The following is a 27,404-nucleotide window of genomic DNA, read 5'->3' as shown; positions in this document are numbered from 1 at the left end:
TCATTTGTCTGAAATGGAAAGAAGAAATAAAGAATACATTAAAGGTAGTATACATTAAATAAAGAATACATAAAAGGTAGTTTTCTGATATGCCACATTATCAAGTTGATATTCTTATACAGTAATATAATAGGCCTAGTAGGACCTTCTTCAATCCAGCCTTTAAATTTAAACTCACAAAAAAATTTACTACCGTAGGCCTAATCAAATGTAGGATTGAAATTATTATTGTTCATTCCATTAGGTATACATTTTTACGTGATATGTCTCATATTTCAAGAATAGGGTAAAAGATTTAGGTTGATTTTTATTGAAGAATAGAAATCATAGAAAATGTCTTCTTCAAATGTGAACTTTTTAACAATTATGTGATAACATAGGCCTAAGTCTCTTATAAGAAAGTGACCATCAACCATTATTGAGGAGAACTTCAACTTTTACAGACCAGGTACCAAAGTAATGCAAACATTCAATTTCGAATCTATCTAAAAAAATTGCATTGATTGATAAATTTGTTCCTCAATTAGATAATACAATCTAATTAAAATTCAATCTCATTATATCCTGGAAACATGAAAAAATAGAATAATTATTTATTATTTTGTCAAAATTGATAATTGATAATCTTCACAAGAGTTGGAAATCTCTTCAAAAATATGAGTTTAATTGGTCTCGAACCCACAACTTTTCACTCATGTCACGCCGCTTTCTACCAATTACACTAGATAGGCCTATATACTTTGAGAAAGCTCTGTTTGGTTGGGCTTTTATTGTTTCGTGAACTTATTTAATCAAAATTACGTAAAATTTGTACAAATTGAATAAGCTTGTATCGATTATCAAATTGAAATTAATTAATTAGGTACCGTAATATACATGTTTATATTTATATATAAGCCTATAGGAAAATAGGAAAAATTATAGGAAAACAAGCTTATATCGCGGTAATATAATGTGCCTAAAGCAGGGTAAATTCAGAATCTTTATGTAAAATTGCAAGTTAATCAGTTCATTAGTTCACGCAAGTGATGATACGTCAATCGTGTATTTCCTATCCCGTACATGTATAAGCCAATACCTTCCTTTATAATATTATAGATAGATAGATGAAGCAAAGTATCACAAACTGGGAACTTGACGAATTGAAAACTTGACGTACTGAAAAATTGAATTGTGAACTTGACGTAGGCCTACCCTACTTAAATCTTGAAGAACTGAAAATAGGCCTATAACCATCCCCGGTAAATAAGGAATCTTTTTGCAAAATTTCAAGTTAATCAGTTCAGTAGTTCAGACTTGATGATGCGTTATTCGTTTATTTCCTATCCCGTGCATTATAAGCCAATCCATTCCTTTATAATATTATAGATCGGTTTGTTATCTACCATCTATGGTATTTGTTTACAGTTTTAATTTTTGAGTTCCTACCTTGTCGTCTATAATATTATTACAGTATTTCCTTGTCTTTTTAAATTTATTTTCCACACATTATATTAGGATAGCAGACCTACCTATGAACAAATAAAACACACAACCGATCAATTGTAATTGAAATATTTAGGAACCTTTCATTCAGTATTAAACCTGACCTAGGCATTCGTTTGCACTTCATTAAAATATAAAATAGTGATAACACTTTGATAAGGGAATTATTACAGATAATTGGCGAAACTCTAAATTATTTTAACCAGTCATTATGAAATAGTTGTGAAGTGGTCCAGAGGAAATCCGATCCTCCAACTAGAAATATAGTGTACAAGAAGGTCTAGACTTATAACTATGATTGTAGTTGATATATCAACATATTGCAATATAATATGCACCTACTAAGACCAGCCATAACAATCAATATAATATACATTTTTTAGTAAATGTCTATCCATTATTACAAACAATTACGATCAATTTACTACCTACATAACATTACGAAGATAGGCTATTTAATTTTAGGCTCCACATAATAGTTATGCACATGATAATGATTACTACTCTAGTAACTTTTACTGTTTCAGCTACACATCTTTTATAGTTCGTGGGGTGGGGATTTTAAAGCTCTATGAAAAATCATGATACAAGAATGATGGGGATAAAATAATAAGTCACATAGGAATAATAAGTCATACTTAGAAAAATTATCCAGCATTCAACTAGAGGTACATAAAAAATATAAGTTAGGAATTGAAGCCTACCATGATCACGAATTGCTTCTTTGTGTTTTATATATTTGATTATGAAGTTATATAATGAAGAATTTTACTAAAATTAATCTAGAGATTACTGTACCAGTAACTTATATGTATTATTCAACTTTTGCAATATGCGTGCTCCCGAGGAAAAATAGGTGGAGGCCGCTGTATGAGTAAAAAGTAACGTCTTGGAATACCCAAAATGGGAAATTAAAAATTAAAGCGCAGGCATCGAGTGTCCTTTGATTATTTAATCTAAATTTTCTATTGTTCGTACAGTCATCAATTGAAAAATAACTTTAGACTTTGCAAATATCGAGCTTGATCATCTTTTTCTGAAAATCCGGAGACAAATAATTCTTTTTTGGTAAATTTAGCTTGCAGCTTGTTCAAATTTTAGGATAAACAATTTCTTTTAAATTCAATATTATTGAAATTATTAAACATCAAAGTGTTTTTTTAGCTTTCTAGCAACATTGCTAAGCACTTGCCAATTATTCTCAATGAGTATTTTCTCGGACTAGAAATGTGAAGTGCGTGATTATGTGTATGTCACTGTAATGGTGATGATATTGAGATAAATTTATTTGAAAAGTGTAGAATTAGAACTCTGTCAATGAGACTCTTTAGTGGATTTCCTGTATCAATTTTTATCGTAAGTAATTTGTTTTTCAGTTGAAAAACAATTTTCTCACATCAAGATTTTGCTAACTTGCGTCCGGGACAGTCAGTTTTTAATTTTATGCAGGCTTGAGGTATTCTCACAGAACTGTATTTCCGTTAGCGATGAAAAATACAATAGTATTTGGGAATAATTCAAACTTGCATTTTTCTTTTCCACGGAATTGTGTGCTCTGTCTCCACGTGGAACGTCGTCTTGTTGGTGGAAGGGGAACATAATTTGAGTGGAAAAGATAAGTTCCTATCAAGTGCTTCATTAACAATTAGAATCCCCGATCAGTAAGCAAACTCTTACATACATTTTTCTTGAGTTATAGAACGTGCAATGAAATATTACAGATTCTTTGTTATCAAAATTGTTAGTATTCAGTTCCGTCAATAAAATTTAGAAGTTAAATAAAAGAAAAAGATTGTTGTTAATTAAGTCTCATGACTCGCCCTTTAGTATTAGAGACCCCATCTGGGGGCGGTTACATCACCTTATTGACTATAATATACTATACATAATTGTATTGATAAATAAATAATTGATTGAAGCATGTGGATTTTTTCAAATCACTCGATTGAATGAATGGAATTTATCTATTTTTCCGTAAAATTCCATCAAGAAGAGATTTGAAGTGGAATCAATTCAGTTTTTATGAGAAGAATATTACATTACTGTTATGTAATAATGATAAATTATTTAATCTAACCTTTGTCTTCATCTGGTGGAGTTACGCCATTGCCAACTTTCTCTTCGAGTACATTCTCGGTGAATGGCTTCTCTTTGTCATCATCAGCTCTACTGGACTCCTTGTCGATGGACGTTTTCGATTTGAGCATTCCCTTCCAGCCCTTACTCGGTCGGCTGCCGCTTCCAGGCTTCTTTTTGGTGGTTTTCGGAAGTGTCATTGCGCGCCTCTCACTCTCCAGTACGACTTTCTCCTCGACCTTCTGGTTTTTGAGGGAGGCCGGTGAAGCGGGAATGTGCACCACTCGCTCAACCGACCCTTTTGGCGATCCCAGGTCACTACTTTTCGAGAACCGTTCGCTGAATGTTTTCAAACGTCTCAACAGACTGGACGGCGACTTTTTCTGTACTTTTTCGTCAGGAGCCAAGTCGGGTGACGTTGATTTCGACGTGTCTCGAACTCCATCAGAGTTCTCGTCCAGCTTGGAGCTACCTGACACAACTTCTTCACTAACGGTATTGTTACCGTTGTTGTCAGCAACCATCATGCAAGGTAACTGATTATTTCCATTACTATTTACAACTACTACTATTTCATCTTTCAGACAAACATCCGAATCCACACAACCTTGTGCACAGCCTTCTTTAATCACATCCAACTTATTCAATTCTCTGTCAACAATGATTTCTTCAATCTTGCGGCTTTCTTCCCTTCTGGGAGAGTCTTTCTCCATTTTGAAGTCTTTGGGACTGCTTGGTGAGCTGCGCCGCTGCAGGACCTCGCGGAACTCTCGGGCGCTTCTGAACTCTCTGAGGCCTTCGGGACTGCCGGCCGAGATGGAGCGGGTCTTCTTGTTGTACTGGCCGTGCACGAGGTCTCGCCGCCACTCCTGTTCGGCCAGCGAGTAGCTGCGTGAGTCCTTGCTGTCCTCGTTGATGTTTCGCTTGCCTGCGCCGTCGGCCGACAGACAGCAGTTGTCGGCACTGGTCTGCTCGCCCGACGACCAACTGCGCTTCTCGCCACTGTCGCTGCTGCGGATCGAGCGGTCGTGACCCCTCAGCACCCGCGCTATCTCCTGCTCTGCCAACTGGTACGTCTTCTCGCGACTTCCTTTCCGGCTGCCCGGGTAGCTTTTGCGGCCGGAGCTACTGGAAAATGCACATCAATCGTGATTACTGAAACTTTAAACTTTATATCTCGGAGAATCCTCCATAATGAATCAATTTTGATCAAACATGTATGTATTGTCAAATAGATAGCATAAGAAGATATTGGTATAGGTATGCTATCTCATGCTTTCGTTTCTCTATGGTTATACATACTCATGTTTGATCAACATTGTATCAACAGGTTATCGTAGTGTGCTAATTAGTGTGAGCGTTAGGGTCAACAGGTTACATTGTATTTAAACATATTTAGAGGTTAAAAGTTTAAAGTGATTCATGAATCACATTATAATGTCACCTAATCTATAGAGTATTTCATGAATCAATGTTAGTGGTTTCGTAGGTTGTCATTATGAATCGTTATCGTCAATCTTTCTTCATTCTTTGTGTATAAATTTGAAGGAAGTTGATATTTTAGATTATCTTAAGAAGGTGGTAGCAAGATATTAAGTAGAATCACGAAAATATTTTTTTCACCTTGAACTTTCAGTTGAAATTTTGAACTTGAGAGCTTTCTCACTGACGGCTACTTCAGTAACAGTTTCTTCTTCATCGGAGTCTTCACTGAGATCGGGCAGCACCTCTTCACTACCAAGTATTTCTTCACTGTCATCTTCGCAACGGGACTGAAAAAACAATAGAATAATAAACTAAGTTAGAAAACAACAATTGAATTGTATTATAGAAAAACGATAGCATTCATTAAGATATACACTTGGCATTCTTCGAGAAAGATGAATGTAGCCTATGGTCTGCATTAGTTGAGAAGTGAAAACTAGGAGTACAATGAGAGAAGTCTGGAGATGGGTAAACCTGTGATAATACGAGTTCGGTATGTCTTATGTCTACTATTGAATTGAATTCTAATGTTATTCGCCCACCTACTCTGGATAGCATTCTAGTAGTCGTGTTCGTGAGTTCTATTATTGTTATTGTTTTGTTAATATTTCCATCACTATTTTATCATAGCGGCAGCCAATTAAAGGCCAACGCACACAGCAACACACAGATGGAGTAAAAAAACTTCTGCATGCAGACGTAAGCAGATAAAGCAAACAGAAGCACCTCTGTATTTGCCTTTACGTTCACAGTTTCACAATAAAAATACAAAGTGATGCATTCATTTTATTTTTTCACAAGCTTATTTTCTAAGCTGTTTCTAAGAGTAGAGTTTAATTGTCTCAACGCCAAGCCTATTAGAATATCTTCTTCTTCATGTATGTACCTTCTCTTCTTTATCTTGGCGGAAGTCGGCTATCATAATGGCGATTTTTATTTTATTTTATTACAATATACTATAACAATATTCAGTTTCCTCTCCTGTATTATTTCCTAGGTCAACTGAATAAGATATATTGGGCTAATATATATCAAAGTCGATATCTGGCCTTCCAGAACTCAAGACGGGGCACTCCACTGGACTATGAGCGCGAAGACTCTCCTATGTGGACCACTCTCCCGGTTACTCGCCATCGTTTACCACACAAATGCCATTATACACATCTTTGATCCCATGTGGGTAATGGATTCTGCCATGCTGGAGCACTAGACAAATTTATCAAAAAATCACATCAGTGAAATGCCTGAGAAAAACCCAGTTTTCCAGCACAAATTGTATCGAGGCACGAATATTGATCTTTCTCAATGGAAGATCGAGAGGGTTATTGTATATAAACTATTTTGCTTCCGTAAACAGATGACCTTTGAGGAACGTCTCCCCCCCCCCCCCCCGAGGAGGCAGTACAACGCATGCATGTGAAATATCCAACCCTTGTGAAGTCACAGATTTGGGTGATCACGACTGGGGTCGAAGAAGTAAGCCCTCCTGTGATCAAGGAACATCATCCTGACTCTGAATCAGGAGAAGGGACTTGAAGCTGTCAAGGGATCTCGCTGACCCCCGCCCCTACTGAAGACGAGGATGTTCTCTTATAGGAGGTGGAAGCGGTTTCATACTATGGGCTGGAATCCTCATACGTCTCTACTGGCATCCAAACCAATCCGCACCAACCACCACAATGCCAAGCTAGGTCGAGGAGTGCAACCTAGAGTCCTGGGATGCATTGTACATCACCGACCAGAGAAGCGAGCATACCGAAGGAGGGGCGATGAGCTCCGACTGAGCAGAGGTAGTTACATTGAGGATCCAATGAAGATTCGCCTCATAACAGAACAGTTGACCCCGTCTTTTTGAGGCAATTAAGAAATCAGACCTACAACTCAAAATGTAGGGCTGGGCTCCTGGGAAATGGGTGAGGCTTCCTAATGAAAAGTGCATTTGGGTGAGCTCCGTCACGTAAGTGTATAAATCCTTTTCCTCTATAAACCTCACCTCCCCTCTATTCCCTCACACCCAGCTGAGCAGAGGATCATCAGATTTTCAGCCCAACATCTCATCATCACGACCAAGTTTTTTACGGGTACGGCCCAATATCAGTGGTATACGATCCCCCAGCCTGACTCTTTCCTCATTAGCTATTGAATCCTGAAGAATGATAAATTATTTATTTATTGTACAAAACACTATAATCATAATATAGGCTAATTCTGACATTGAAGGAAAAACTAGGCTGAGCCTGTACTATTCATCTCCAAAAATTTGTATAAAAATGTTAATGTTGTCCATGGGACAAATGAAGCCTAAGGTCTGAATATGAAAAATAAAAACGTGTAATTTAATAATTAGATGCTTCAACAAACGATCACAAACCATCTGCGAGAAGCTGATGGAAGGCTTGCGGACGTTGGTGCCGCTGCTGGACTTGACGATGTCATTGGGCGGGGGAGGCCGCGTGGGCGACGTGGGCACAGACACACTCGAGTTGTCGAGCGCCGCCGACATTCCGCCCAGATTGGCCGCCACGATGCTCTTGCGGTGCATGCGGTGCTCGTCTTTGGCCGCCTCGTTCAGTCTTCTGTAGTAGTCGAGTGCGTATCTCACCGGCTCCACCAGCATCTCCTGCAATAATCACAACCACTTTTCGTTCATTCACTGTCAACTATTCCAGATTAAAATTCTATTTATAATAAATAAAACGCGTTCTAGTCATACAAATTAGGAGACTCTCACAATCTATATTTGTCGATTTATAATGCATTCTTTTTAGGGTTATTCAGTATTTTTTGTTGATTTACCGTGAACTCTATTCCAGATAAAATTTACATGTGACTATTGGTAATAAATAAAAAGCATTCTAGTTACATCAATTGGGTGACTCTCACAATCTATATTTGTCGATTTATAATGCATTCTTTTCAGGGCTATTCAGTATTTTTTGTTGATATACCGTGAACTCTATTCCAGATAAAATTTACATGTGACTATTGGTAATAAATAAAAAGCATTCTAGTTATATCAATTGGGAGACTCTCACAATCTATATTAATTTGTCGATTTATAATGCATTCTTTTAAAGGCTACTAAGTAGTTTTTTTGATGAATTAACTGTTATCATTTTTGTTCCTACATGTCAAGAAACACATCTGCCCATTTACTAGAAGGGAGAATGTGCATTTACATGGAGCTCGAGGGATGGTTGTGCCGCGCTGTCGCCTGTCAAGAGTGAAGGACATTTTTCCAGTGTTGGCTGTCCGAATGTTGAACTGTGAGATTCTCAGTTAGTGAAAGAACTCATTTAAGGCGCGCCCAGTCAATGTCTTCAAAAACTCATTATCAAGGTGGCTCATTGGAAGGAGCTTCTATCAATAAGAGGACTTTTTGATGAAAACTTCTGGAGTATGACGCTGCTTACAGTTCATGTGCTATGTTTTTGAATGATTTGACACGATTTATCCAGGAAGACGTGCCCTTGATCACGAATTTGTATATTTGATTTAGAAAATCATAGCTTTTAAATAATTGAAGAGTTTTACTACCATCATTAGCTTTGAAAACCCTCAACTACTTGAGATTTGATACAAATTAAAAAAAAATTCCAATCTAAGTTATATTCTAAACACAACATGCTTCTCGAAATCTTGTAAAACATAAAAGAGCAATAAACTTCAGAAAATTGATAAAATTTGAAGACTTATTTGTTTCAAAGACTGAACCTCTATCGAATTTTGATTAAGATGAAAATAAAATCATGATTATATATAATAAAGATTATCATGAAATATAATCAGATTTACTTCCAAATATCTTTTTAGAGTTATTGAAGCAACATGAATTATTGATAATTAAGGAAAGCTTGAGTTTTTAGAAAAACGAGTAATTCAGTTTTATAGATAACAGTCATTTTTCAAATTAAAAGCTGTTTATTGAAAACAATATAGCTTCTGAATAATAAGTTGATAAATGAATTCAAGAAATGAATTTGAATAGAAGAAATGAGGGTTATTATATTTGTTTGAGGAAGCGTTTTCTTTTTATGTGAGTTATTAGTTTGAATTTAAAATGGTAAGCTATTACTTGCTCTTTACAACACAGCAGTGACAGTTAAATTGACCTGAAGTTCTTGAAAAAGATCTCCAAGAGCTTCAAATAGCGGGAGAAGGACGAATCCAATAAAGCTGCACTGCGAACTCGGCTTGGTGATCTTGTCTCGGTCCATGAACGGAGTCACTGGCAGTCCTTCCTGTTTCTCCGCATCACTCTGAGTGAAAAACTCCTGCAAATACATGAAAAAGACGTGTTGAAGAAATGGAGAGTTTTGAAGAATCATCTTAATTCAACATTGAAGAATCATCTTAATTCAACATTGAAGAATTATTTTTAGGATGATAGCAATATAAGACCTAGGATTATTGGACAATGATGGTGAGAGATATGTGGCCTACAGTTATGGGTCTGAAACCATTTAGGGAATAAATTCCGAAAAAGCTGAATTCTTCATGCAATAATTCTGGAGTATTTCACTACTTAAATACAAAACGTTAACCTTTTAGCTCTGGAGCTATTTACAGGTTGCCCCAAAATCTTCGGATTTTCGGTTACTTTACCAGGGTTCTATGATCTTAATAATAAAAATAAAAATGTTTATCAGATGGTGTAACAACCGAAACCGGTCTTTCTACTTTTAATAAAATATGTGGTTTTGACAATTTCTTATGAATAATGACAACAATATCAACTTCTCAACTACACAAAAAGTTCTATGATTTTCGCCAAATCGAGTCATCTGACAGAAAAAATGACTTTTGCCTTTTCTTTGGATAATAACATTACTAATGAAATGGAATCATTCGAAGTTTTATAGCTTGAATGAGTACTGGGATACAATTTTTCAACAAGAGTAAAATTTTCGGAATAATCAAAATTTGAAGGGATTTTTGTTTTTAATCTTCTGATTTTCACATTCTACTTGTATAATTCAAAATCACTCTCACCGTAATTCTGTGCTCTACAATCGAATAATCAAATAATATTTTTGAAGGAAGGGATGAGTTTTCTGCAAGACTTACCTGCAATAATTTATCCAACCATGGCTCAGCTACTTCCATCGGGCGCGCCTCATTGGAAATGTCAGCAACTTTAATAAGCACCATACATAACTGAAATTGTAAAAAATTATTCATTCATTAACGAAATTACAAAGAAATTTAGTGGTAAGATCAATACTGATCAAGATGATAGAACAAATAGATCGAGATAAAGAGCTCAACAATTTCGATTTAGTTTTATGGACATCCGATAATTAGTTATTTTGGTTGTTTAATTCAGCTACTGTTGGTGACAACCAAAAAGATGGCGGACCTGCCGAAAGATCTCGTTGTCACAGTGAGTGATTAATTCATTTATTGTAAAATATCTGACTGCTAGTCGTTTTTTCAAAATAGCAAAAAGTGATTTAATAATAAGCAGTTCGTGATGGAAAACAACATTAAAGAAGTTATTTTGGATAGGATATAACAGAAAACTATAGAACAGATACGACGTATACTCGAACAGCTAAGTTACAGATTTGTCCGTTTGAGCTAAATATACTTGTAGGGTTTTTCCACTTTGTGTTTGAACTTATAACGTCAGTTTTTTAAAAATCTTTAGGGATTTTTTCCGTTTTACGCCTAGAAATAGTTTCGTTTCAAACCAGTCTTCATTTGATCAAGGAATTAGAGTTTTTGAACGAGCGTTAGCGAGTTCCTACTTTTGAATTACTGAAGGCCGAAGTCGTTGTCCCTGTTTGTATGTTATACAATAACTCTATAAAGAATACATTAATCAGCTTCGAATTCTGAACACATATTCTTCAAACGTTTTTACAGGTCACGTTCGTTGGACAACAAAATTGGCTCACTTCTTCGTCCTTTTTCGGGATGTAAAAATAACATTGAAAGTGCATAAGAAAAATTGATGTGACTTGGTCAGCGGAAGAATTCATTGCATGCAATTACTACGATTTTTCCATTAATTCATTCTTAACATCAGCTGAGGCCATTTGGAAACCTTCACACAGACAGTCCTTCATGCGCTGGTTAATATACAACATAATTTACAACGTTGTTTACATCAACAAACTGATACGGTTTGAGATATCAATGTGCGGTTTTCGCCATTCATTTTCTCTTAAACTCTGTATCAAAAAATCATGTATCACATGACCAGACCACCTTCTCATTTCAAAAATTAATTTGGATTCATATGAGGGTCAACGATGTTAAAGCGACATAGTAATTTTCCATTTCAAATAGTATCCCCAATGTCAAATTATTCTTGTTAGAGATATATTCAGCTGTTTATATGATTTTCATCAACTCTGTATAATTAAAAGTTGCGGATCTCAAAGATTACAATACAACAGTTCTTGAGGGACTTCTCAATACAACAGTTCTTGAGCGAGTTCTCCAACTCAGGGGGGTCACTAGTTATGAATAATTCTTTTTTTTACATATTTTCAACGTATTCAGGTACTTGAACCTATATGCATTCAAGGAATAGACATATTCTATCCTTAGGTGGATAAATAATGGATCGCTGCAGTAAGATACTCACAAGATTCACATGCGTCTTATTGGTGTAGTCGAATCCCTCTTCGCATGCCTCCCTGAATTGGGCGAGGATCTCGTTGTGCCTGGCCATGTCTGTGGCCAGAATGCAGCGGATAATCCCCTCCCTCACCACACGGAACATATCTGCGCCCAGCTGTCGAAATATATTGCATTCTGGCAACTCGAGTATTCGGAATGCCATCGAACAGTGATGGTTTTCTAACGGCGAAATATCATTGTAACGCAATGCCAACTCTGTTCTGGCGTTAATCTGTAACAAAATACGGAGATTAAGAGCCGGTTTTCGAATTCGGGATTTAGGTAGGCCCAAGTTCTAGACTTTAAACAGCTGGAGTCAGAAAATTGGCTTTCCAAAACGAGGCGTAGTCACAGTAAATAGTTGCTGAAAAATAAATATTTATTTTCTCATTTCCATACTTGGAAACGTTTATCCTTGACGAAATGAAACATTCCTAAATAATTCAAAATAGCTGGAGCTTTACACTACTTTCTCTTTATTTTATTTTGTGTTCAATTTTCTACTCTTTCGAAACTTAATTAGAACCTGACTTTAACTATGACTAAGACTACGCCCCGTTTCGGAAAGCCAATTTTATGACTCCAGGTGTTTAAAGTCTAGAAATTAGCTATATCCCGAGCTCGGAAACCGGCCCTTAAAAGCACTAAGTTAATAAAAAAAAATCTACCCGTTGTAAATCAAACAAATTATAATAGTATTTTGATAAGGTTACTTGAAAGTTTAATTATGGAGAATTACCAAGAAACTAGTGTTCAAAAGAAAAGAAAAATGTAATAGTAATTCCTTGTAATAGAATAAAAACTGTGTTATTATTGATCGTAAATGTATGCCATTTACGAATCGTCCGTGATAGGCCTAGTGTTGAAACACAATAATGAAGATCCTTAGTTTAATAGGAGAAAAATAATAGTAGCCTATTGCTGTATGCCAGAGTAAGGTATAGTATGCTATTAAGGTATCGGTATAGTATTTTTGATGTTGTTAACTGTAATTATTCGATTATCTTAAATTATAATATAAATTTAATATAATTTATTTTAAATGATTATTTGTATGATAATAATTATTGTCGATACGGTATGTAGTACTATTTATGAGATATGAATAAATAAGGATCAGCTGGAGTGGAAGCAGATAGAACACCGCATTGATAGAAATCTTACCTGGTAAATATTGTTGTACCCTGGGTGATCGAGATCATGGCAAATACAAGAAGTGATAAGAATTAACGTTTCTAAGTCACCTATTCGACTAGGTAGATCGACTCTCCAGCACATCGCATACATCTGAAATATTAATTCACAAAGTTATAATTTTTATCATTATTATAGCCTAGCACTTAGTAAGATACTAAAATAAGCAATTCTATTAAGACTTGCATAGATAAGAATATTGTTAATTAATAGGTTACTATTAAAATTGATTATGAAAATCTCAGAATTTTTCCATTACAAGTAACGAAATGAATCCGATTCATTTATCCAATTCAATAAATTATTCAAATTCCAGTAATAGTATTCCAATTGAATGAATTATTCAAATTCCGGTAATAATATTCCATTTGTGAGTAGGCTAAATGAAAAATCAATTAATTAAGGCCCACTGTACTATATTTTCCATTTCATCTTCAATTGATAGTTGAAATTTAACTGAGTGAACAGTGTTATTCAATTCAATTCAATTCAATTCAATTCAATTTATTTCCACATGAAATTACAAATTTGTAAATATAGTTAAGTTACAATAATGCAATGAATATAAAGATAAATTACTTTACTATTTTATTTAAACTTGCAACATTATTGAAAAGTGGAATCCCCCAAGAAGACTATACATCTGTGAATGGGGGAGAGTTCCTATGAGCAAGAATATAACAAAAAGTAAATTAAGTTTGAAATAGTTATAAGCAAAATAATATACATTCATAATACTAAGTTAACCTAACTTATATGCTAGTATGATAGAGTGCAATCTACAGACTATTGCACTTCCCTACCACTGTTTTTGTGACCATTTGTGAAGAGTGCTTAAATGGAAAGAAAGATCTAAAAAAAAGAGCAAGAGGACTCAAGACTGTGACAATTTATTTATTAATTGTAGAGATTTAAGAAGCATAGGAATGAAGTAAGCCCTCGGTTCCAGCCCAACCTATGCCAATCAACCATTTAAACAGCTTCCTTTTATACACCACATCGCTGCAGCTCTCAGCCTCCCTGATATCATTGGGCAAATTTCTATAGACGATTTGTGCTAGATAGTGAGGAGACCTAAGTTCTATTCCGTGATATAATTGAGGTGTTGAATATCCATGGTTATTTCTGTGTCGAGTTTGATAGTTATGTTGAATATTGCTGAGTAGTTCTATTTTGTGTTTCCTGATATATGTGAGAAGTGTTTTAATATACAGTTGTCTTAAATTGAGCACAGGGAAGTCCGAGAACAACAGCGACGTGGGATATCTGGGTTCTTTTTTAAGAATTTTTTTATAAGGGTGCGCTGGGTAACCGAGAGAGGCTCCAGGCTAGCAGATGACACCCTCCCCAGACAATGATACCATACTGTAACACTGACTGTGCATAAGCATGGTATACTCTTTTACTTAATCTGGTATCAAGTACTTGGCTCAACTGATATAGACCATACAGCATCTGTCGTAGCCTTTGCTTGACACACTGCATATGTGGTGCCCAACTCAGCTGATGGTCAAAAATGACCCCCAGATATTTATATTGATCCACTCTGTCAATTACCCCGCAAGCACATGATAAAGATCCAACATCCCCACATGAGTGCATTTTCACCTGTCTCAGCCCTGGGTCTGGTTGGTTTCTTGTAACAACTGGCAAGTTTTTTTATTTTGGAAAGATCTTTAGTGGCATTTTCATAAACTTCTTCCCATTCCCTACCTGTAGAAATAACCACTGTATCGTCAGCAAATAGGAATATCCTGCTTGTAGTATTGAGCCGGGAAATATTATTAATATATTAAGAACAGTACTGGACCCAGCGTACTACCTTGAATGACGCCATAGTCTACACCATTCCTATCACTGTCTTCACCATCAATCTGAACAAATTGTTGGCGTTCACAAAAATAACTTTTGAACCACTGGAGAGAAGTGTCCCTAACTCCAATAGCTTCAAGTTTATTAAGAAGCTTGTACTACTGAATCAAACGCCTTAGCCAGGTCCAGGAATGTCATGATAACTTTATTTTTAATTTTAACTGACTCTATTATGTATTTGTTTACCTGAAATAATGCATCATTGGTGTTTTTATCTTTTTGGAAGCCGTATTGGTTATGTGCTAGAATGTTATTTTCTTTCAAATTTCTTTTCAATATTAATTAGCTATTCAGTTACACTGTGCATGGCTTTACTGAATACCTCATTCAAAATTAAGATTTCATCTTTAATGATAGGAAATTCAATTCAGCATCGTTTTTACTAACAATATTTTGTTTGAAATGGACATTGTTACATTGTTTCATCGAGAATGTACAAAGTTACTCAATTCTCTGTGAAAATAAATTGGTGATACGAGTGCTGTTTCTGCAATCAAGCAAAAGGGTGGTAGGCTACTTGAGCGTGAACAAAGAGAAATCGTTTTATCGTGTTCTAATCAGTTGAAAGTTGATTGAAGTGTACCTTAGCAGAGAAAAGCTCAGAAACGCCATACAAGATGTAATCAACTGAGCTTGAAGAATTGAATCTTTGTGTTGTGTGTAATAACAAAGGTTCAAGTGGAAGGCTCTCTATGTGTTGGACACAATATTGAATAGCATTTTGATCGAGAACTGCAAAGCACAGAATGAATTCCTTTGCCTACCCCTGCCAATCCTGCCATGATAAATGGGGATGTTGGGAGCACTCCCTATTCCATACAGGGAAATCGAAAATTGTTACAACCATATCGCGACACAGCTATAGCTCTAGTCAGATTGAGAGGCAAATTTTCAATGTTGTAACCTGAGAAAAAGGTTTTAAAAAACAACTTCCCTTCTATTATGCTTGGTAACTAGGTGTGGTCAACTCCCCAACTGAGTGAATTTCCTGAAGTTTTTCTTCCTCACTCTTTTACCTTAAAATTGAGGTGCCAAAAATTCTGATTCTAACTAGCTCCTCGACCATTTCCAAACGAAGACATATCATCCAATAGAGCTTATAAATCTCATAAAATTCAATACAGAACCTATAGAATATATTGTTAAGGTTGTGATTAATATGAATAATAATTAATAAGGCCCAATTAATTAATAGTCCAGGCAATGAATGCTCAAAAAAGGGTATAGAGGGAAATTTTGGGAAGACAATTTTTGACCCTGCAGTTCTGTTAAGGGTAGTAAGGAGGTAAACATATCAAAAGTCCCCACCTTTATCCAATCTGCTAAGGGGGTGGGGGTGGTTTAAAGGTACCATTTTTTGGTTTCTCGCATAAAACTCGAAAACTATGCTTCCTAAGGACTTAACTGTTCTATAACAAATTGAAGCTCACATAATTCCCTACAATATCCATTTCATAACTTGTTTTTAAATCTCACCTAGTTTCGAGACATCCGCTCTTGAAGGTGTGACATTTTTGAAAAAAAACACGTTTGCCATCATTTTTTTCTATTTTTGCTCTTATAACCTTTTGAAAAACGACGGGAAAAATCCATGCTGATTATGAGCTTATAGAGCATCAAATTCTCTTCAATTTGAAGTATTATTTCACACTTTTACGAATTTCCCTACTCCTTTTGCAGCAGCTTTAGTGTTGAGTGTGGAATCTCCATTTTTGCAACAATAGACCAATTGACAAAGGAATTTGGAGGGAATGTTTTAAACAAAATTTTTGACTTTGCAGCTTTGTTGAGACTAGTTAGGAGAACATATCAAAAGTCCCCATTCCTACCAGACATGAATTGATGGGGTGAAAATAAGTGTAATAATGGGATTGAGAGGCTGAATTTGTAACAGGAAAATGTTGTGGGAGTAGAAAATTGAGAAGTGGAAAGGGGAAAGACGGGTGATAGAGCAATCTACAAAGCTTGGTCAAGGGTTCGTTCGAGTAAATTGCAGAACTGTTGTTTTTCGAAGGTGTAAAGGAAAATAGAAGCGTTGGTATGTGCAGGGGGAGAGATAATAAAGTCTGTGGCAAGTTTATATTGAAGAAAGTGGAAGAGAGAAGGATGGAGAGAAAAAGCACAGGAAGACGCCCGTGGGAGAGAAAGGGAAGTCATCAAAGCAGACAACACCCTTATCGAACGGAAGAGATGTCACTCAAACTGTTTGCAGGTCCGAAAACTCTGCCAAAATGAGCTGCAGGAAAACTTCAGTTATTTATAAGGTGGTTTTTATTGTTGTACTACATACATCCCTGGAGGATTCAGAACATTCAATATGATATGTTTATTGTCAGAGTATCATTTTACAGTACCTATACCTATAAGTATTTCAGTTTATTAGTATATTTGTATTGTACAGGTACTCTGTATCACATCAAGTCATTGATAAAGAATTGATTATTCAGAAAGTGAAGGAATAAAAGGAGCATAATAGTCATTGGTCATTGATAAACATGCTTTTAATAACATCGTAGATAAGATAATAAAATAATATATCAGACTCTTTCCCAACCATTGCGAGCCGTACAATTGAGTAGAATTGTAGAAACTCAGGAGATTAAATATAAAAGAGAACTATATGGACAGTTTCACTCGTCATGGAGAATATAAGGGAGAAGTAGGAAGACACAAGTATGACATGGTAATAAGTCTTTCGAAATTGACATTTTATTTTGAGCTGAAAATCCAAAGATCAGAGACACCAATCCTGATGATGGAGTTGATATTTACAGGAAAAACGACAATTATTGGCGATACTATGACTAATATGGGACAATTAATAAATGTTTCAACGGGTCAGCTTATTGATCACAAACAATGATAAAGTTGTATCCGATCAAGTTGCTCCGCCCCACTTCAAACCTAATAGAAATATTTTATTATAATATAATAAAATATAAGTGAATAATTTCTTTTTCTAGCTCTTGTTCACAAGTGCTTTTCTAGCACTTGTTCATTTATTATAATATAATGAATAAGACTAAGTGGGGTATTGGAAAATGCCTTTAAATACACTGACAGACTTATTTTATGTGCAGACTTCAATTATGATTTCATGAGTGATGATAATAATATTAAAGGGTTAAAAGAGCTTCTAGTTTCATTTGGTCTCAGGGTGGGTTTCAATAGTATAACTAGGCCCAGTGCATTAATGGAGGGACATGTATTGATAACATTGTAACTACAATTCCTGAGATTCATTTACATGTGAAGTTGTGAGAACATGGTTTTCTGACCATTGGGGTCTGGTTATCATGAATACTCTCTCCACTAAACAGACGAAAGGAAATATTATGAAACGAAGACAATACGGCACATAAACGATAATAACATTTCAGTTTTCCAAAATATTTTATTTAAATGAATTGGACTAGTTTGTATGTAGAGAATAATTTAGAATTGAAAAAGTCATTCTTTCTAGATACATTGAAAAAAATAGTAGATACAGCTTTTCCATTGAAAATACTTAAAATTAAATCAACTGCTCCCAAACCCAGTAAGGTTTACAATCTAGAACTGCTTGCTATAAAGAACACCTGTGATCTGTTGTACAGCGCTTACCTTGCTACTGGTAATAATGACATAAAATACAATATAAGAGAAACAAAAAGAGTTAGGGACAAACTAGAGACTATCAGAAGAAATAAGAATGACAAGATAATTTCTGAATCAAAGAACAAAGCAAGGCAATCTGGGATGTAATTAAAAAACAGTCTAGTAAATCATTGTTGGTGAAAAACAATAGTCCATTAAGTTCAAACCAGTTCAATGAATTCTTCATAAAAAATATTAGTAAAGTTGTTGCTGAGGTTGAAAATAGGAATTCAACAAGTAGTCCAATTGATTTTTTAAATTCTGGTTACTGTAAACCCTCTTCTAAGTTTGAATTTGATTTGATTGAAAAAGACGATGTTATTCGTGTTCTTGGGAAAATGAAAGCCAGCAATAGCACATATGTATATGATATAAGTCCAAAAATGCTGAAAATGGGTTGTGATTATATTATAGATCCTTTGATAAATTTAGTGAATAGTTCAATTATTGATGGTGTTTTTCCACAGACTTTAAAATTGAGTAAAGTCTTACCTGTCCATAAAAAAGGTTGCAAATCCGACTTAAATAACTTCAGGCCGATAAATATAACCACCACTGTGTCCAAAGTTCTTGAGAGTGTTTTGAATATGCAAATAGTAAACTATTTTGAGATTAATGGCCTTTTTAGTAACTCTCAGTTTGGGTACAGAGTGGGGAGAAACACAATTAGAGCTGGTGAGGATCTCTATAAGGATTGCTTGGACTCCTTAGAGAATAAGTGCTTCCATCAGGCTAAGTTATTTGATTTGTCGAAAGCTTTTGACACGGTTTCTCACAACCTCCTACTAGATAAACTCTTATTCTATGGGTTTCAGTCCAGATCCATAAGGATGATTGAATCATATCTCAGCAATCGTTTTCAGAAAGTTGCATTCAATGGATCAGAATCTCAGTACTTGCCTGTCTCTCATGGGGTTCCTCAGGGGTCAATAATAGGTCCAATACTATTCCTAATCTACATTAATGACCTCCCAACTATAGTTGACCCTCCAGCTAAGAGTTATCTTTTTGCTGATGATCTTTGTGTGTTTCTGAGCATGTCAACAGAGGCTTCCCTGAATGCTGCTGCACAAGAGGTGACTCAGTCGATTGAGAGGTGGTGCAACTCAAACTTGCTGTGCGTGAACTCCAACAAGGTTCAAGATTTGAGATTCACTTATAATAGGAGACTGCTGGTGGTAGATGCGGAAAAGGAAGCCAAATTTCTGGGATTCACTCTGGACAACTGTTTGAGTTGGTCCAGGCACATTGATAAAACCGCTGGAAAGCTTAATAGAGGAATATTTATATTAAGAAAGTTAAGGACTTGTGTCAGTGTTGATGTTCTAAAGGTAGTTTACTTTGCTCACATTCAGTCACACCTGTCTTATGGTGCTGTACTGTGGGGGTCAAAGGCATATAGCTCAAAACTATTTCGTATTCAAAGAAAGGCAATCAGGCTTATTTGTGGTCTGCCAAAACGTGCTCAATGCAAAGAGAGCTTCAAAGAATTGGAAATACTGACATTTCCCTCTATTTTTGTTCTTCAGTGTCTGACCTATGTGAGGGAGAATTTGAATGGTTTTGTTGAGCAGGGAGTATCCCATGAGCATCAGACTAGAGGTAGGAATAATTTGATCACCAGCCGCTACGAGTATTCTAGCACGCAAAAAACATTTCTATTCATTGGTGTGAAGCTTTTTAATATGCTCTCTGAACAATTTAGATCTTTGCCAAATCTAGTTTTCAAAGAGAGGCTGAAGATATTCCTAATCAGTAACCCCATTTACACTTTCCAGGAGTTCTATGAACTGGCTAGGACTTTGTAAAATTATTAATATTATGTTGAGGTACCTACATTAAGTAAATACTGTATCAACTACTGCTACTTTTCATTTCTGTTTGTTCGTTTTTATTTGTGTGACTGCATTATATTTCAAGACCAGAATATCTTATATTTGAATATATATATATATATATATATATATATATATATATATATATATATATATATATATTATATATTATATATATATATATATATAATATATATATATATATATATATATATTTAATATCTTTCTTTGATTGGACATGATATTAATATATCATGATATTGTAGTTCTTTTAGAATAGTAAGTTGCGCAATGTAGTCATGTCGATGTTGAACTTCTTGGGCAGATCGAAGTCCAAAAACATGAACTGCAGAAGCAGGAGGATCTCCTGGTCTTCCCACTCTGAACAGTCGAACGACGGCAGACGCAGGCATTGCCGCACCTCCTCACTAATTGACTGCTCGCTGTAACATATATACAACAAACAAAGCTACATTATACACGAAAAGTTTGAGTAAACAAAGCGTATAACAGGAACAATAATATATTTATTAAAGAATATATTTAATAATATAATTATTACAGTAAATCATCTAAAGTAGTTGCAAATCTCATACAGTATTGAAATAAAGATTTTATTAAAGTTTAACGATGAACAAATATCCAACACAGAGTTGATATTCTTCTTAATAGGTTATTCTTCTCCTGTGAAAAACGTTAACTGACATTTTTTTCCACCTATGAGAATAAAAATAGTTGCGTTGTAACGAACTCAATACAATACAATCCCATGTGAAAAATAGTCGATAATGATAATGTTTTTATATAATACGGAATAATCGTACAGGACTAAATTTGGATTAAATATTATTGATTGTATCGAAATGATGGATTAAATAAATCATGTGGGGTATGCAAAAAAGGGTATAAAAGCTGAAATACTTATCACATTAATTTGTGCATAAATGCAGCGATTTGAATTCTATTTCTTTCTAGTCAATTCTTACAATAATAGAATTCCCAAAATGGTTTATTTAATATCACCGCACTATTATATTCTGGATAAAGTGTTGATAATGATTAGGTGAATTATTATTTTTTATTCTTTGAATAATTAAGTGTTAGAAGAGTGGGGAAAAGTCAATTGTATAATAAGTGATAGACTCACTTATGTACTTCAGTACATAGAAAATTTTTCAAAAAATTAGGAATTTTATGATAATTTTTCCGATTCTTATATTCTTATATTATCACTGATATTTCCGTCGTGCTCCTTTTTAATAATTATAATTTTGCAACTATTTGTGTTAATAACTGACTAGAATTTGAATGGAATAATTTTATTATTGAATTTTCATTTCAATAAAAATTTTCTTTAAATGATAATTTTCATCTCACCACATAGTATCAATCAAAATAGAACAGGAAATGTTATTACTCTGTCTATAATCGGATTCAAATCAGTACAACATAATTACTTCCAAGATTATATGATAAATTCAATGTGACCCATTATCAAAGACCATTCATTGTGGTTTTGCTGTTGCATGCGACAACTTATTCACTATACCTCAAATTTACTGACAAGAATGAGAGTTGTTTCTCAAGTAAACAGCAATTTGATTAATTAATTTCAAGTAAATTGTTGGCGATGAGACGCTATGATTACGCACTTGCAAAAACTTATTTCCAAGTAAACTTTGGCGTAGCCGAAACTTGTGCCAAAGCTTGGAATTAAGAAATTTGTGCGGTTTCTCAAACAGTTTATCTGTATATTCCTTGATAATTAACTTTGTTTCAAAGAGAAATTCTGCCAACTCTTTTCTGTTGGTGAAATATTCCAACTTTGGGAAAGTTTTAGACCTTGGGAGGAATCGGTCTGGCAGATTTGTTCGTTCAGCAAACTTTGATAAAATTCGAGTAGAGTCTATCACTTATTATACAATTGACTTTTCCCCACTCTCTAACACTCAATTATTCAAAGAAAAAAAAATTCACCTAATCATTATCAACACTTTATCCAGAATATAATAGTGCGGTGATATTAAATAAACCATTTTGGTACATAATACTAAGACGAGAAAATGAAATCATATTTGGAAGTGCAATATTTTATTTGAAAAAAGTTTTGAACAATGCACTATTCACATTATTGGTATCGATCAAAGAACTATATAAGATCATTTTTCTAAAAAATATGAATATGATTAGATATTTCATGAATAATGTGTGAATTAAACTAATCCTTTCAATTGTTTTTTCTCTTGTGCGTACGGCTATTTCAACAGAGCCCTTCAAGAGAGAGACATTGGAATGAGCTACCCTGGATAAGCTTTTTATCGAACCCCAAGTAGTAGGGCACTCGAATGAAATAAGCGTCTGATAAATTGAACAACAGGTGCAAGGAAAATATACGATCTTAATCACTGTTTAATAGCGTCTCTGCGTGAGTAACCTATTTACAGCGTTCTAATCAAGTATTGAGGGTAGATGGGTAGCAGTGGGGAGTGGTGGCTTGTGCATGGGCACTGCAAAATTGGATTCAAATCCAATACAGGCGGCAAGAGCTTTCAGGTGGGGGGGGGGGGTGGGGGCGGAAAAGGCTTAAGCAGGCTCTTCACTTTAGTCGCCAACAACACACGGCCCATTAATTCAACGCTACATCAATACCAAAGCTCAAGCAGCAACATAGATGAGATCCTTTTTATGACATCTCATCTTGAAAGAGCCATTTTGATAGTTTATCCGGTGTCATGCAGCTATGCACTTGCACCATAAGGAAGGCATTATTACCTCTTTGTTCACCTTGTGAGAAGCTTTTATGGCATGAGTGGAAATCCACTTACTGCGAAACTAGGTTTGGCCATAAGATTACTAGATAGAATTATTGAAAGTTGAGAGAAAATTACATGCCACTAGTAGCTTAGTTGAACATTTTCTCAAATTTTATCTCTCCTATAGATGAAAATGGAAGTTGCAGACATAAATTTGGAAAAATTCTTAGTTTTTTAGTGATGAAAGTAAAATACTTTACATTCTTTTACTCTTGATCAAGTGAATTGATACTTGAATCGGGAAAAAACATTCATGATGACACTGGGATTAGATTGTGAAGATGAATAGATGAATTTTATTCGTTTGATGAGAAAAAACTATTTGACATGTGAGACACTGAAGGTTTTGCTAGCGTACACTCACCATATTTTCAGGAAGTTTTCTCGCACTAGTTTCTGTTTAGCATCACTTTGTCTTCTGTACTGCAATCGCCTGTTGCTTGGGGGAAGTTCCTTGTAGCAGCCTGCTCAAACAAATAATTAATTCGTAAAAATATTATCAGCGAAGTAAGTTTAGAATTAACAAATTTAGTATTATAGTCATTAGTCATTTAAAATTCTCATTTTCTCTGAGTAAAGAATATAGGAAATTATCATAATTAAAATAGGTATGAATTACAGAACTCCATGAATCGTAAAACTCATGATACAGGAATTGAACATTGCAAGAACAATAAAGGGAAAAGGGACATATTTGTAATTTGGGAAGATTTTGAAAAAAATGAATGGAATGAAAAATATTCCACTTCATTTCTTGTCTGCATTTTATATTTTCATCGAAATTCGACAAGTATTTCAGATTTAATATTAGATTAAACATGTGAACTGTGTACAGCTCAACGTAGGCCTATATCAAACTCTTATCAAAATGAATGTGATCAAAATCACAATTATTCTCAGATACTATTCCGTGGATGAATCTGGCTAATTCGATCAATAAAGATGCTCTCTTCCTGAATTTCGCCTCATGAGGTTGTAACTATTCATATATTATACTTGAAATTAAGCTTCTTTCGTAACAATCGTTTACATAACCTCTAGTAGACTGCTGTGTATTCCAAATTGAGGTTTAGAGCAGTTTTGGGTGAATGCCTGTTGTTTTTACCTGGATTGTATCTGTATATGAATAAATAAATAAATAAATCGGGTAGTTTCTCAAACAATTTATTATAGTTTTTCAAATTCCATGCCTGGAACTGTTTGTCTCAATTTCCTAGTAAATAAAAAATATTTCTAGTATATGAACAGTAGATTTGAAGTGCAAATTAATTAGTGTCATTTAAAATGAAGAGACTGGAGAGGTGCCTTATGAGTAATGAGTAGTCCAGCTGAAAAGTATAAACTGCACTGTAGTCTTTTTGCAGCATAGGAAGCACTTGCAGACACAAAACCAAGTGTTGGCTCTGGCCTGAAGAGTTAACAAACACTCAAACTGGCATCTCAAGCATCTAGCTTCACAAGAGAAAAAATACACACAAGTCACAAGTGATCAGATTTTGTGATGAAGTCAGACTTTTCTCACCGTTCCAAGAGAATTGAAATATTGTTTTTCTCTTCGCAATCGCACGTTGGATACTATCAATAATATTATAGTTATTGTAGATTTTTGTTCGTATTATTGTGGGTATTAATTGAATTAATCACGATCATGTAAATAGAAATTTTGCGAGATTGTTTACATTTTGTAGATTAAATTGTTTTTCAATTTTCATTGCAATCTAGTCTGGAAAGACTAATTAGAAATATTTTTTTCCTAATATAATGATGGGCTAAATATTGATAAGATAAGTTCTCACCAGGTCTACAACTTCTAGCAACTAATTTGAAATTAACAGAATGAATTTTAAAAAATGTTGCAAGGTAAGTTTTGCAAAATAAATAAATTATATTTTGTGAGCTACGGTACGTAAAAGTTGGAAATAATTCTCGAAGATATCTCTCTCCAAATTCTTACTAAAAGCAATCTCAAGATTCCGATTTGGGAAATCATTCTTTCTTAGAGCTCGTTGAGAGCACTCATAAATCATGAAAGGTTTACCTTCTGAATAGCATTACAAGAAAGACGGGCTCAGCAATTATTCTGGTATAAATCGGTTCTCAAAGCAATGACATGCTTTCGATTCCAGTCGGAGATATTCCACCTGTTTTCTTTCCTTCTCGACCAGCTATTCAGAACAATTCTGAATCTTTCTCTTTTTTCTGTTCAAGGCTTCCTTTTATGAAGCAATCCTCTACTTTCGAAATCATCAAAACTTTAAATTTCACCATTTTCTCCATATTGTACTCTTTTCTCCATACTCCCAATAGAATCTGAACTGTGATTGAAAATTGAATTTATCTTCGACCAGATTCCAACTAAAAAACTAGAAATTATTCTTACTCTTACTGTGAGCTACACTACATCAATATCATTTCATGAACAAAAATGATTTATATAATAATCTGGATACATGAGAAAAATTAGATTATAAAACAAAATATTGAAAGTAAAATTATTTTACTACTGAGAACTGCAGAATATATAGTGGTAAAGAATGACTACTTAAGAATGTAAATTATATGCTACAGAGGGAATGATTGCTCAAAGGCCGAAAAACACGAACTTCCTTCTCTGCCGACTCGTCAGAAAACCCCTAAGAATACGCTTCTTGTGGCTTGGCTCTAACTGTTAGTTGGGTTTCACACCAAAGCTGGGCCGAGATGAGCCGAGCCGAGCGGAATCCGCGTGCGTGCTAACAATGCAGGATTTAGTCGGGAGCATTCAAATCAACGCCGGGCCGAGCCGAGCGGATCTGTGCAGTCGGCTTGACGCCCAACTCGAGCGTTTTCGACCGAGCGGATTCTGCCTCCTTTCAGTTTAGTTCGATCTTCCCACGTATAGTGGGAAGTCACTAGTAGTGACTTCTCACTACAAGGCTAGAAAACCTACTGAATGAATCGGCTTCAGTGCGAACGCAGGCAGATTCCACTCGGCCGATCCGCCTCCGGCCGATTCCGCTCGGCTCGGCCCGGCTCAGCTTTGGTGTGAAATGGGCCTTAAGCTAGCTGTTATACATACAAACACATAGATTTATTGACGTACGATTTTTCCCGTCCTTATAAATTCTATCGGATTAAACATAGCTTGACCATCATCATCTGTTTAATCAAATAGAATTTATGATAACAGCGAAAAATCGTACGTCCAAAAAACAATATGTGTGTAACCAGCCTTAGGGTCGAAACACATGACACGTTTTTTCAGACGAGTTGGCACGGCACGATAGGACCGGAAGCTCTCCGATTGGCTGATTGGGTTGGCGTATCGAGAATCAGCCAATCGGAGAGCTTGCTCTCCAGTCGTGCCGTGCCGACTAGTGTGAGAAACCTCCTCCTGTGTTCAGGCCCCAACATTTAGGGTAAAACCACAAGAAGCGTTTTCTTAGGTATTTTCAGATTAGAATGGATGATTATCAACTGATTCCCGAACACCAACCCAATCAGGCAATTGGAGAGTTTCCTGCCTTGCCTTGCCAACTTGTCTGAAAACGCCTGAAAAAAAACGCTTCATGTGGCTTGGCCCTTAATCACAATATGCTTATCTCTGATTGCTTGCTTCGCCTAACTAACTTTGCAAATCCCGTTGATCATCAACCATATTCTTGTGTCAAGAATGTAAAACTTCAAACTGAATCATTATTTCGATTCAAATATAACACCTATTGTCTTGGCGCACTCATACTTTATGGTAAGTTATTGATGTGATTCTTATTACATGTACAAACAGCAAGATTGCTGCATCTTTATTAGAAATCTATTCAGAGATAATATATTCATGCTACTCGTAAAGCAGATATTATTGCTTGTTGACTGACATACGTGGAAATATATGAGTGTATTGTATTACTAAATGGAATCATTCAATACTTCAGCAATGTCCCTTGTTTATGACCTTATGTAAATGAAACATCCTACGGAGAAATAATTTTATATATTTTCTCCATTCCCCAACCCATTACTATACCACCACATATCATTAAAAGGGTACGTTGGAAATCCATCCTTGATCTAGGTGAAATTTAACACTTGACAATTGTGTAGCCAACAGAAATGCACTGTCGAGTACATGGCAGTAAAAGACGACGTGACATATCATCGAATACAACAAACCACGGGGTCGCATCGCATACGGCAGAGGGCGATTGCATTCAGCACTATTCACTGGTTAACTGTGGCCTTCGCTGGATGAATTTGGACGTGGAAATGTTGAATGTGACTCGGCCAGAGTGGACTATTATTGATGTGCTTTTAATCACCGGAGCTTAGCAATTCATCGGTAGCCGCTTCAGTCGGGACTCGGCACTCGGCACTCGGCACTCGGCAGCAGGTACCACGGACC

At 35.3% G+C, this 27,404-nt stretch overlaps 1 protein-coding gene across 1 annotated transcript in view; it reads right to left on the bottom strand.

Annotated features, from left to right (window-relative positions):
- Positions 1-3,421: 3,421 nt before the first annotated feature.
- Positions 3,422-27,404, bottom strand: part of LOC111049893 (high affinity cGMP-specific 3',5'-cyclic phosphodiesterase 9A) — a 271,239-nt gene continuing 247,256 nt past the window's right edge. Inside the window, exons 7-15 of the mRNA XM_039422858.1 lie at positions 23,391-23,490; positions 20,491-20,656; positions 12,841-12,963; positions 11,642-11,908; positions 10,114-10,203; positions 9,159-9,320; positions 7,418-7,666; positions 5,185-5,333; positions 3,422-4,689 (exon numbers count right to left, since the gene is read on the bottom strand). Of these exons, the coding sequence (XP_039278792.1) occupies positions 3,558-4,689; positions 5,185-5,333; positions 7,418-7,666; positions 9,159-9,320; positions 10,114-10,203; positions 11,642-11,908; positions 12,841-12,963; positions 20,491-20,656; positions 23,391-23,490 (2,438 nt within the window). The 3' untranslated portion in view covers positions 3,422-3,557. The remainder of the gene's footprint in view (positions 4,690-5,184; positions 5,334-7,417; positions 7,667-9,158; positions 9,321-10,113; positions 10,204-11,641; positions 11,909-12,840; positions 12,964-20,490; positions 20,657-23,390; positions 23,491-27,404) is intronic.

Source organism: Nilaparvata lugens, chromosome 3 (genome assembly GCF_014356525.2).
Source record: "Nilaparvata lugens isolate BPH chromosome 3, ASM1435652v1, whole genome shotgun sequence".
NCBI classification, from domain to species: Eukaryota; Metazoa; Arthropoda; class Insecta; order Hemiptera; family Delphacidae; genus Nilaparvata; species Nilaparvata lugens.
This window is presented reverse-complemented; position numbering and strand designations above follow the sequence as displayed.